This window comes from Doryrhamphus excisus, chromosome 1 (genome assembly GCF_030265055.1).
Source record: "Doryrhamphus excisus isolate RoL2022-K1 chromosome 1, RoL_Dexc_1.0, whole genome shotgun sequence".
Classification (NCBI taxonomy): domain Eukaryota; kingdom Metazoa; phylum Chordata; class Actinopteri; order Syngnathiformes; family Syngnathidae; genus Doryrhamphus; species Doryrhamphus excisus.
In genome coordinates, this window is record NC_080466.1 from 16422223 (window position 1) to 16435858 (window position 13636).

General features: G+C 40.4%; 1 protein-coding gene across 7 annotated transcripts in view; it reads left to right on the forward strand.

The window, feature by feature from the left end:
• inpp4b (inositol polyphosphate-4-phosphatase type II B) overlaps window positions 1-13636 on the forward strand; it is a 130109-nt gene that overhangs the window by 75641 nt on the left and 40832 nt on the right. For all 7 annotated transcript variants that reach the window (XR_009131712.1, XM_058082838.1, XM_058082851.1 and 4 more), the window contains 3 exons: window positions 3477-3543; window positions 5714-5861; window positions 12872-13002. Coding sequence is in view for 6 of the 7 variants with exons in the window: in XM_058082838.1 (XP_057938821.1) it covers window positions 3477-3543; window positions 5714-5861; window positions 12872-13002 (346 nt within the window). In the remaining variant the exon portion in view is untranslated. The remainder of the gene's footprint in view (window positions 1-3476; window positions 3544-5713; window positions 5862-12871; window positions 13003-13636) is intronic.

The following is a 13636-nucleotide window of genomic DNA, read 5'->3' on the forward strand; positions in this document are numbered from 1 at the left end:
TGTGCCCTGTGGTAGAAAATGAATGAATGATGTTTTGTTGTTTTGCAAATTTGGAGTGGTCAGACCGGAGCAGGAGGGGATACAAAAGAAGAAAAAAGAAAAGGGGGGATTGCATTTTTAGACAAAATGTCTAAACAACAATGCCACAACGATGCTACCCCGGTTTCCTCCCACATTCCAAAAACATGCTAAGTTAATTTGCGACTCCAAATTGTCCATAGGTATGAATGTGAGTGTGAATGGTTGGTTGTCTATATGTGCCCTGTGATTGGCTGGCCACCAGTCCAGGGTGTACCCCGCCTCTCGCGTGAAGACAGCTGGGATAGGCTCCAGCACCCCCGCGACCCTTGTGAGTATAAGCGGTAGAAAATTAATGAATGAATAAATATTGTGTTAGCAATACCACAAGTGGTTAGCACGCAGGCCACACAGCAAGCAGACCCGAGTTCGATTCCACCCTCGGCCATCTCTGTGTGGAGTTTGCATGTTCTTCATGTTTTCTCCAAAAACATGCTAGGTTAATTAGCGACTCCAAATTGTCCATAGGTATGAATGTGAGTGTGAATGGTTGTTTGTCTATATGTGCCCTGTGATTGGCTGGCCACCAGTCCAGGGTGTACCCCACCTCTCGTCTGAAGACAGCTGGGATAGGCTCCAACACCCTCCATAACCATAAGCAGTAGAAAATGAATGAATGAATGAATATTGTGTTAGTAATACCACAAGTGGTTAGCACGCAGGAGACCCGAGTTCGATTCCACCCTCGGCCATCTCTGTGTGGAGTTTGTATGTTCTCCCCGTGCATGCGTGGCTTTTCTCCGGGTACTCCGGTTTCCTCCCACATTCCAAAAACATGCTAGGTTAACTAGCGACTCCAAATTGTCCATAGGTATGAATGTGAGTGTGAATGGTTGTTTGTCTATATGTGCCCTGTGATTGGTTGGCCACCAGTCCAGGGTGTACCCCGCCTCTCGCCTCAAGATGTTTTTCCTTCATGAGCACCTCAAAGGGTCTCTCAAAGAGGAGCAGCTCAAGAACCCTGCTCCTCATACTGTACTCGAGGAAACAAGGAGGCAAGGTAGCACTCTCGTTAGGGAGGAGACTTAGTGTGTTTTTTTTCTTTTGAGTGAAAAGCGGCGTCCCTCATGAATATGTGTCTGACCCCCTTTGAAAAACAAGACGATGACCTTTGATCATGAACGCACCAACCACACATTAACAATTAGCGAGAGCCCTCTCGAACAGCTGGGGCCGTTTTCCTCCTCATCACGTTATCCAGCGCGACATCTCAGCCGGAAATGTTCCTCCGTGTTATTATATGATAGGAAGTCTGACTCGGAATCAGTTTGCCGAGCTGCGCGGCTTGATGGATGAGGCCTAGTCGTCGTAATGGTTCTTTCCTGTGACAGTTTTTTGCCTGTCTAACCTTGTTTAATGACTCATGGCTGCCACAGAGCCACAAAGATGGTGGCTTGTCACTATTTGTGTGAAGAGGAGAGCAGAAGTAATGCATGAGCGTGTTCTCTCCGGCATCACAAGCATAAAATCCCTGTCAGACCGGGATGGATAGGATCGGGATGCCAGGTATATTTATTGTTAGAGTTTAGTTCTGTCTGTGGAAGAGACCCGTTTGGCTCAGGTAGCTGGGTTGTTTTTCACTTTTCTGACCTAAAATTGTTCTATATTTATGTTAAACGATGCTAAAGCGTCAGATAACGACATTTGTATGGCTCTGTGCGCTCGGTTTTAGAGACTTTTTTCTTACACTTACGGACTTGGGCTGCAGATTGCCTTCACTCAGTAAACGCAAACCTACTGTACGTCTACAAAATTCCTAAGGAGTCGTTGGGAGTGTGAGCAGTCACAGCAAAGTGGGTGTTCCTAGAGGCGGGCCATGGGTGGAATAAATTCAACAGACTGTTTTGGTGGGAAGCAAGAAATCAGTAGAAAAGCTGCAGGAGCAGGTGCACAATCTGGAAGACCTAGAAAGCTTTCATGTGTAGCTTGATAATACTTATTATTTTATATTAATAATAAAATTAATTATTAAAATTTCAATTATTAAATAACATTTTTATTATGAAATTCTTAAATTAAATTATTAAAATATTATAAAAAATAATAATAAAATTAATAATAGAAATAAATTCAGTATTACGTTTGCAGTGGGCAAATTTTATTACGTTTGTGGGTAGCTTGATCATACTTATTATTATGATTTTATATTCATAATAAAATTAATTATTAAAACTTAAATTATTAAATAACATTTTTATTATTAAATTATTAAAAATAATAATAAATAGAAATAAATTTAGTATTATGTTTGCAGTAGGCAAATTTTATTACGTTTGTGGGTAGTTTGATAATACTTATTATTATTATTATTGTTGTATATTAATAATAAAATCAATTATTAAAATTTAAATTATTAAATAACATTTTTATTATCAAATTATTAAATTAAATTATTAAAATATTATTAAAAATAATAATAAAAATTAATAATGAATATAAATAAATTCAATATTACGTTTGCAGTAAGCAAATTTTATTACGTTTGTGGGTAGCTTGATCATACTTATTATTATTTTATATTAATAATAAAATTAATTATTACAATTTAAATTATTAAATAACATTTTATTATTATATTATTAAATAAAATTATTATTTTTTTAAAAATAATACAAATTAATAATAAATGTAAATAAATTCAGTATTACGTTTGCAGTAGGCAAATTTTATTACGTTTGTAGGAAATGTGTTACATTTGCGGGATTATTATATTCAAAGCTGCAGATTTGTATTACGTTTGTGGTTTATTACGTTTGTGGGCAGTTATTACGTTTGCGGGTGTAACGACCCGCCATAAAGGCGGGAAAATATCTCAATGCAGCGCCTCACATGTTTTCAGACCGTCCTTTTCAATTTCAGATATCGCTGAAGTTTTGGGTCGCCGCTTGTTGTTGTTGTGCATTGGGGCAAAGTTACATGAGATCTTCCCACGTTCGATTCCCACGTTCAAAATGTCATTCTCCTGGTGGTGAATGTTTCTGATCACATATGACCATAGTTGAATGAATATGAAACGTAATTCAATAAAGAGGCTATCGTGCACCTTTAATCTGCACATGAATAAACGAGACACGCAACAGAGTAAAAATGGTCCTGATTGAAGCTCTGCCCTCTCAGCCTTGGAGAGGGTTACTCCTTTTGTTAGTAGTTTGAAGTGAAGGAGAACTACAATGGAGTCCTGATGGTGGTGCTGGTAATGAGCATCCTGCCACAGGGCAATCAGCGAGGTCGCAGCGGGGCGTTTTGTGATTGCACCGCGAGACCGCTGGTCAGAATGAAACGTTCTGGCACCTTTTCAGTACTTCATTTTTACGGATTTACTTCATTCTTCATTAGAGAACTGTGTATTTGTACAGAAACTATATGTTGATACTAGCGACATGTTCTGTCCTTTACAGAGTCCCTTGGTTTGTGACTCTGCATCCCACAGCTGCATCGAAAGAGACCGCCTCTTGACAGGACCAGGTACAAGTCACCTTCTTGATACTAATATATTCACAGCTTTCTTTTTTTGGGGGGGGGCACAACTCATTTTTTCTCTCAAAGATTCAATGTTATATAAAAAAAAATCCAATATTTCAGTTAATCATATTATTACAAACTGGGGCTGCACGGTGCATGCTAAACTGTAAATAAACAAGTATTCCAGTATCTACAGTGTAAACAAATGGTCAAACAAATGATTAAAAAAAAATTTCCAAGGAGACCCGAGTTCAATTCCACCCTCGGCCACCCCCTGTGTGTGGAGTTTGCATGTTCTCCCCGTGCATGCGTGGGTTTGTGTCGCATGGTTTCCAGTCAGTATCAGCAGATTCTTGCCAACAATGCTCAAGAAACATCCAGGGAATTTCGAGATGGGATACTGTACATGACAGGAGTCAATCATTGTTTATGTCTTTGGCTGTTAAACTGTTATTTTGAGCAGCCTTCTTCATCCAAAAGTCTAACAATATTGCCCTTCATTGAATTCAACTTGAGTTGCCCTTTGAGGTAACTCACTTAGAGGCCAGACTTTGCACTATTTTTTCATTCGCCATTCAATTAAAATGGGATGTTTTGGTGTTTTGGGGGCTTAAGTGACATTTAGCAAAGAGTGAAAGCTGTCCATCAGCAGTAAGTGAGAGAAAACTATGCAGCCCCCCCCGACCCCCCACCTCCAACAACGTCAACGCTTGTTGTCATGGCAATAAGCAGACGCTCGCAGGTGCACATCTGCAACCAACTACGCCAGTTGCAATTTAGTCCACCATTTTTATTACCTTTCATTCATTCATGCATTACAATTGAGTGCATCCCATAATCAGTTCACAGTTCCACATTTCCAAAAGGAGTAGGAAGAAGCAAAGCTTATTATTCATTCATTCATTCATTTTCTACCGCTTATCCTCACAAGGGTCGGGGGGGATGCTGGAGCCTATCCCAGCTGTCAATGGGTGAGAGGCGGGGTACACCCTAGACTGGTGGCCAGCCAATCACAAGGCACATATAGACAAACAACCATTCACACTCACATTCATACCTATGGACAATTTGGAGTCGCTAATTAACCTAGCATGGTTTTGGAATGTGGGAGGAAACCGGAGTACCCGGAGAAAACCCACGCATAACCGGGGAGAACATGCAAACTCCACACAGAGATGGCCGAGGGTGGAATTGAACCCTGGTCTCCTAGCTTTGAGGTCTGCGCGCTAACCACTCGTCCGCCGTGCAGCCGATAAGGGAATCTTAAAGAACCAAATCATAGAATGAGAACCAGATTGTTTATTCCTGACAACAATACCTAATACAGACGTCTGGGGTTATCTGCAGTCCCTGTATGCCTACAAGTAAGCGTGTCTTATTACAGGGGAGAACATGCAAACTCCATACAGAGATGGCCGAGGGTGGAATTGAACCCTGGTCTCCTAGCTGTGAGGTCTGTGCGCTAACCACTAGAACACCGTGCCGTCAAAGCTTTTTAATTTAATTTAATTTAATTTAATTTGTTCACTTCCTGCTTTCCTAATATAGTTTAAGTTCTTTTTTTAATTTTTCTCATTTGTTTTATTTTTCTTATTATTATTTAGATTTTTTGTATTTATTTTATTTATTTTTTATTTTATTTTTACTGTATGGTACATCCATTGCAGTACTGCGTTGTACTTTGTCAAGCTGCTGCAGCCTAAAGCAGCCTACCTCCCACTTCTATGTCCAACTCGCTCGTTTGAATGCTTCCACTTTCATTTCACAGTGGACGCTTGCGAGCAACTTATTGACTGACTTCCCGTCTGACTGCAGCAGGAGCGGTAAACAGCGTTTGAGGCGCGCGGCGGCTTCCTCGGCTCCTGCTGCTGCTGGCGTGCAGATAAGAGCATTAGCGCTCTGCTTCTTCGCTGCCGACATCTGGACTGGCGTTTTTTTAGTAACCGGCAAGACGTGTGGCAATTTAAATTGGCTTGATGGGGAAGACGGCAGGAAAAATGTCCAAAAAATATGTCTTTCATACAGTAAACATACAATTAAAATGAAAATAGAGCAGTGATGAAAAAGCGGGAACGGAAGACAGAGCTCTTCCTGGTTTGTGTCCTGTCTTAGTTTGCTAGCAGGGCTTTTATTTTTGTAGGGTTTTAATGCTCGGCCTTCCTGTCGTCCACAGTGTTCACCAATCCAGTATGCAAAGTCTACAGGTTCCAAACTGTGGACAACAAGTGGATGCTGGTACGTGAACAAATGGAGGAGTGCACGTTGTCCTTCAGCATCCCCAAGCAGTTGCTCTCACTCTACATGCAGGAGGACATGAGCAGGTAAGACATCCTGTTGGCTAGTCCACTTGTCGGCCATTTTCGTGGAGCCGGTTGTAGACTGTCAGCCATGTTTGTGGAGTTGCTTGTGAAGAACGTCAGGGCATGTGGAGTGTGTTCCAACATGTCAGCCATCTTTGTGGCACATTCAACGTGACTGTGGAGCATGGGCTCATGGAATCTCAGCCTTTATCAAGTCTATTGCAGCATGTCGGCCATTTTTGTGGAACATGTAGCATGTCAGCCATCTTTGTGGCACATTCAACGTGACTGTGGAGCATGGGCTCGTGGAATCTCAGCCTTGTCTATCAAGTCCGTTGCAGCGTGGCGGCCATTTTTGTGGAACATGTTGAAGCATGTCAGCCATCTTTGTGGCACATTCAACGTGATTGTGGAGCATGGGCTCATGGAATCTCAGCCTTGTTTATCAAGTCCGTTGCAGCGTGTCGGCCATTTTTGTGGAACATGTTGTAGCATGTCAGCCAACTTTGTGGCACATTCAACGTGATTGTGGAGCATGAGCTCATGGAATCTCAGCCTTTATCAAGTCTGTTGCAGCGTGTCGGCCATGTTTGTGGAGTTGCTTGTGAAGAACGTCAGGGCATGTGGGCCGGCCATGTTTGTGAAGTGTGTTGCAGCATGTCAGCCATCTTTGTGGCCTTGTTTAACAAGTCTGTTGCAGCGTGTCGGCCATTTTTGTGGCCATTTTCATGATGTGCTATATATATATATGACTATATTGACAGTTACTAGGGTACCCATTAGGTCATTGTATGGTCATATCACCTCGTACTTCGTTATGTGAATAAAAATAAAAATAAAAATAAAAATAAAAATAAAAATAAAAATAAAAATAAAAATAAAAATAAAAATAAAAATAAAAATAAAAATAAAAATAAAAATAAAAATAAAAATAAAAATAAAAATAAAAATAAAAATAAAAATAAAAATAAAAATTCATTTTCAACCGCTCAATACTTCAAACCCACGCATGCACGGGGAGAACATGCAAACTCCACACAGAGATGGCCGAAGGTGGAATTGAACCCTGGTTTCCTAGCTGTGAGGTCTGCGCGCTAACCACTCAACCACCGTCCCGAAAAATAAAAATTTTTAAAGTTAAAACCAAAAATAAAAAAAAATCAATTATATTAGGAAAGCAGGAAGTGAACAAATGTAACAGTTACTGATTATAAAAGTACCAGATGGAGGAGTAGGATTTAATAAGCTTTGCTTCTTCCTACTCCTTTTGGACATGTGGAACTGTGAACTGATTATGGGATGCACTCAATTGTAAATGAAATAAAACCATTAGCATTATGTCTCTACATTTGTGCAATGTGATGCAGCTTGTTGATGGAACCTGTTGTAGCATGTTGGGTATTTTCATGGGGTGTCTTGCAGCTGGTGTTGTGAAGTGTTTTGCCTCTTAGGGGAGTGTGTTGCAGACCATCATACGGCCATGTTTTGTCGGAACATGTCAGCCATATTCGTGGATCATGTCGCTACAGGCTGGCTATATTTGCGGAGCGTGTCGCTGGTTGCTTTTACACTTTCCAGCATGATGCTGGTGGTCGCCTTTTTTACAACATCAGTAATATTCACCATAATACGTTTATGTTTACTAACACTGTGAGCTATCTGATCTATTTTGAGGCAGATGCTTCTTTTTCTTTTATGGCTTGACAGCAAAGCACAGTGGTTAAATGGGATTTTTTGTTTGACACGAAATAGAAGCTAATTTGCTTTCCACTCGGATCATTGCAGCTAAATTTAGACTTGGAAAACAGAATTATTTATTAGCGTCTTATCACTATAATACAGCACATGAGAGCACAGCGGGTAGCAAAAGACGACTACCATATACAATGTTTGTCTAGTAATCCTCTTTTAGTGTTGTCTTGTTTTTATGAATGACGGCGGTGCAAAGTTGCCGGATGTTTGTGATAAACTTTCTTGTTTGCGTACGCAAATACAGCTTTGATGTGTTTTCTAATACGATTCCGCGTGGGAGAAGACGGCGCCTCTTCGCTGCACTCCTCGTTTAAAGCTAATGAATGCGCGTGGTGCCAATTAAACACCATTCATTAAGAACTGTCTCATTAATGGTAAAAAAAAAAAAAAAAAACTTCGGGTGCTTATTAATAAACAAGATGTGCTAATGCGTGTCAAGATCACCAGGGTGACATTTGTATTGACTCCAGCTTTTTCGGATGAAAGAAGACCCCCACCTCCCCCTACCCCCCCGCCCCACTTTTAATTTCACTTTCACTTTTCACTCCTCTTCATACGGGATTTATTGAGCGATCCCACAAAATCCCCGCCCCACCCCCTTCCGTGATTAAAACAGACCAGGCACAATAACATAGCATGAAATAAAGGTGGCCAAGGGACAGGTCCCGGCTCTCCAGGACACCTACGGTAAATTTATAGCTCCATTACAGTCAAGTGACCTTCATCAGACGTTTGATGTCATAAATAAAATCTGTAGAAGAATTGTTTAGGGCTCCCTCAAGTAGATTATCTTAGTTGATATGGGGAATGATGAAAAATGGCAGCAGAAAGCCCATTGGGTGATTACCTACATAAGAACGCTTTCAATTTATGTGCCAAGCCCAAGAATGAAAGCGACACCAGTTAAGGCAATTTCACGCAACAATACTGTAATTAATAATTTCACGCTAAAATAACAGTCGCGGTTGAACATAGTCACAGATTTGGTCATGTTTGAAAACAATTTTTTCCTATAGTATATCAGGTAAACTTAATGTTGACGCTACACAAGCTTGTTGCTGTGGTAAATGTGTTTTAGTGGACTTTTGGAGGCCCCAAAAAAAGGCCAGCATTGTTAGTCCAGCGAGCGGCATCATGAAACGTCTATCACGTAACGTTACGTCACTGTGTCTTTAAATGTAGATAGCGTTCATTTGTTTGTATGTAACATAATAACTATGTATTTGTTTTTATACATATATATAATTTTGTATTTGTAAAACAACTGCATCAGTCTAATATATGTATGTTTTCATGTTGTGTTATATGCTTTATATATTAATTGCATTCATTCATTAATTTTCTACCGCTTTTCCTCACAAAATAAAAAATAATAAAAATAATAATAAAATAAAAACAATTTGAAAAAATAAACAAAAAGAAAAAAATATGTGATGTTCTTTCAGGGATACTAATGCTTATAATAATTATTATAATTATTTTTAATTAAATAAAATGTAATAAATATTTTAAATAATTATCAGTCTAGCCTATTTATTTGATAATATTCATTCATTCATTCATTTTCTACCGCTTATCCTCACGAGGGTCGCGGGGGGTGCTGGAGCCTATCTCAGCTGTCTTCTTCAGGTGAGAGGATGTATCCACACCCTGGACTGGTGGTCAGCCAATCACAGGGCACATATGGACAAACAACCAGTCACACTCACATTCATACCTATGGACAATTTGGAGTCGCTAATTAACCTAGCATGTTTTTTTTGGATTGTGGGAGGAAACTGGAGTACCTGGAGAAAACCCACGCATGCACGGGGAGAACGTGCAAACTCCACACAGAGATGGCCGAGGGTGGTATTGAACCCGGGTGTCCTAGCTGTGTGGTCTGTGTGCTAACCACTTGATCGCCGTGCAGTTACTATTAATTAAAATATGTTATTACAGCTTTCTTTATGATGGCATGGCAATATGGACACGGGACACAATAATCGGACAGACTGTGATAAAGGGGGAACCGTACCAGCCAACTTGTTGAGCTCAGGTCCTCGCAAGCAGACAGCAAGAAATAGCAGGGCTGGCTTAAATACACACGAACAGAATAGGTGGCTGATAATGCTGCCTGATGGCCAACTATTACCAACTATTCCTGGAATGTGTTCGTTTCCAGCTCATATTGTTTGCTCCCGAATGTTCCTGTTACCCATATATGTGTTGTGAGGACTCCTGGCTTTCCGTGCACTCAGCTTCGTGCACTTCCTGTTGCTATTTGTGCAGCCGAGCTTCTAAGCTCCCTTTGTGTCATTCTGACGCTCCGCTTTCCGGCAAAGACTTTGAACTGCCTTTTTGTGTCTTCCTGTTGTGCCTTGCTCCTCGGAATGCCATCTTGCTCACACGTCACTCCCATTCTCTAAACACTCCACTGGCCCCCATGTTTTTAATCCTTGTGTGGGGTTTAGTTGCCCCCATGTTTTTAATACATGTGGAGTTTATTTGCCCCCATGTTTTTAATACTTGTGGGGGTTTTGCCCCCATGTTTTTAATACTTGTGGGGTTTATTTGCCCCCATGTTTTTAGTACGTGTGGAGTTTATTTGCCCCCATGTTTTTAATACTCCTGTTTTTATTTTGCCCCCATGTTTTTAATACTTGTGGGGTTTATTTGCCCCCATGTTTTTAATACTTGTGGGATTTTTCGCCTCCATGTTTTTAATACTTGTGGGATTTTTTGCCCCCATGTTTTTAATACTTGTGGGGTTTTTTGCTCCCATGTTTTTAATACTTGTGGGGGTTTGTTGCCCCCATGTTTTTAATACTTATGAGGGGTTTATTTGTCCCCATGTTGTTAATACTTGTGGGGGTTTTTTGCCCCCATGTTTTTAATACTTGTGGGGTTCATTTGCCCCCATGTTTTTAATACTTGTGGGGTTTATATGCCCCCATATTTTTAATACTTGTGGGGTTTATTTGCCCCCATATTTTTAATACTTGTGGGGTTTATTTGCCCCCATGTTTTTAATACTTGTGGGATTTTTTTGCCCCCATGTTTTTAATACTTGTGGGATTTTTTTGCCCCCATATTTTTAATACTTGTAAGGTTTATTTGCCCCCATGTTTTTAATACTTGTGGGATTTTTTTGCCCCCATGTTTTTAATAATGGAATAATGGAATGGAAAGTGCATTATAAATTCATTCATTCATTCATTTGCTTATCTTCACAATGGTCGCTGGAGCCTATCCCAGCTGTCTTCGGGCAAGAGGTGGGGTACACCCTGGACTGGTGGCCAGCCAATCACAGGGCACATATAGACAAACAAATTGGAGTGGCCAATCACGGGGAGAACATGCAAACTCCACACAGAGATGACTGAGGGTGGAATTGAACTCAGCTGTGAGGACTTCGTGCTAACCACTCGTCCACCGTGCAGCCACATTATAAATTGAATCCATTATTGTTACTATTATTATTACCTGTGATCCGTCAACCCTTTGTATGGAATTTGGGCATTTGGTGACTTTTTCCATTCATTCCTATTTCCATGACACCAGGTAGCGACCTCCATTGTGCTACATGGAATTAAATCATTTATTAATCAGAGCAGCCATCATGTCCTTGCAACCATAAGTCGGTGGTTCCAGTTTCTGTAACTTGTCCGTACTGTGATGTGTTTCCATTGTTGAATATATACATACAGTAGCATTAAACATTTCAATCAGCTGATCAGATGTGACCATTCATCTTCATATTGTTCATCGATGTGCACCTTACCGTCCTCGTACAACAGCATGCTGATTAAATGGGCGGCAGGCAACCTGTCTCCCGCATCCTTATCACCCCGAGCAGATGCTCCCCTGCTTGGGGTTATTTTATCCATCAGATCATCACACCATCGTTTTCTGATGCAAAACAGCATCCAGGAATCATTCATTAGTAAAAAAAACACAATGGCCGATGAGGATATAAACCGTCATGCATAAATAAAATGGAAAGAACCGCCTCCTCTTCATGTCATTAACGAGCAAACAAATAACATGAAGTCCCGCTTATACATGAAACATTTCATTTCAAGACACAAAGAAGGTTTTTTGTTCTATTGTAGGCCTAATTGCGGAAAAATGGGCCCATTATTATGACAGTGTTGCGTCCCGCTGTGGATTTCATCGTCACACAAGCAGCTGATATATACGGCGATATGGTTAACACGGCCGGGGTGGGGGAGTGGGGGGTTGGGTGGATGAATGACAAGGGAAGCGATCCCTGCTTTTTATAAAATATGTTGTGGTGGAGGGCGGCACGGCGGTCGAGTGGTTAGCGTGCAGACCTCACAGCTAGGAGACCAGGGTTCGATTCCACCCTCGGCCATCTCTGTGTGGAGTTTGCATGTTCTCCCCGTGCATGCGTGGGTTTTCTCCAGCTGGGATAGACTCCAGCACCCCCCGCGACCCTTGTGAGGAAAAGCGGTAGAAAATGAATGAATGAAAGGTTTATGAAGGTGTACAAGATTCATGTTTATTGAAATTGTTTTATTGAAAATGTTTTGTTGAAATTACATAAAATTCACAGTCGGCCTGGTTCATTTAAATGAAGACACACTCTCTGGTTCTACCATATCTTACTTATTGTGTAGAAATATGGGGTAATAACTGTAAAAGCAATCGTTACTCGCTAAATGTACTGCAAAAAAGGTCAGTAAGGATAATTCATAATGCCGCCTACAGAGAACATACTAACTCCTTATTTCTAAAATCACAAATACTTCAACTTGCTGATATAGTTCATCTTCAAACAGCTAAAATAATGCATAAGGCTAAAAATAAGCAATTAGCTAAAAATGTCAAAATTTAAATTTAACAATTTTTGAACAAATTAAATAAAACCATTACCATTACCATTACCAATTAACATTGGTAACCGGAGTACAAATAAAAATAAATAAAAATTGTGCTAAAAATAAAATAAAATAAAAATTAAATTAAAAAATTTAACAATTTTAAAAATTAAAAATTTAAAAAAAAACAAAATGTAAAAAAAACAACTTAAACTATATTAGGAAAGCAGGAAGTGAACAAATGTATGATTGTAAAACCACCAGATGGAGGGGTAGGATTTAATAAGCTTTGCTTCTTCCTACTCCTTTTGGACATGTGGAACTGTGAACTGATTATGGCATGCACTCAATTGTAATCTGATGCATGTTCAAATGAAATAAAACCATTACCATTACCATTACCAAAGCACAGACACAGTGCTCCCGTACAAATATTTGTATTTGGTTTGTCTGCAGGGTGCAGGACCTGAAGGAGCTGGGGGAACTATCTCCTCACTGGGACAACTTACGCAAAGAAGTGATCACACGATACACAGGCGTCATCAACTCCTACCAGGAGACGTTGGCTGAAATGGAGAAGGTTACCGGTAAGACTGTTTGTCCTCCCATCCGGCGTATACGTTCACGCATACAAAAGGCAGCGTAGCCGCAGACGCTTGGCCTGTCCTTGGCTCTTATTCTTCTTGTTCGTCTTCCTCGGGTGTCTTTGTGCGAGCTTTTTCTCCGCTACATGTAAATTAACTTTCACTGCTCTTATCATCGTCGCTTGTCCTTGGAATTCTCTCCGCCGCATTAAAATGCTGCAGCGGTCCTCGGCTGCACAGCAAACGCTACAGGCATTGAGCATGGTCACCCAGGGCCTCTGGAAGGCTTATCAATTCAATAGTCGTCGTATTTAAAGTTTACGCTTACTGTGTGGGAAGACATAACATTTTGAAGCTATATGATGAAAACCCAGTATGGCTTATCGTTTTTTTTTTTTTGTTTTTTTTTAAATGAGTATCACCATGGCATGCTGTCTGTTAACAGCAAGATACAACACACTGACTGCATTTAGTGTAAACATTCATCACTGCAACGCACAGACAAACCCAGCAGATGGTGGGATGATAAAAAATTGACAGCACAAATTCACAGCACAAAACATATTTGGTGTATGATTTTGTATGGTTTTTTGTTTCCCCGTCAGCTCTCCTCCTTTTTTCTCTCGCCCCATGTTGG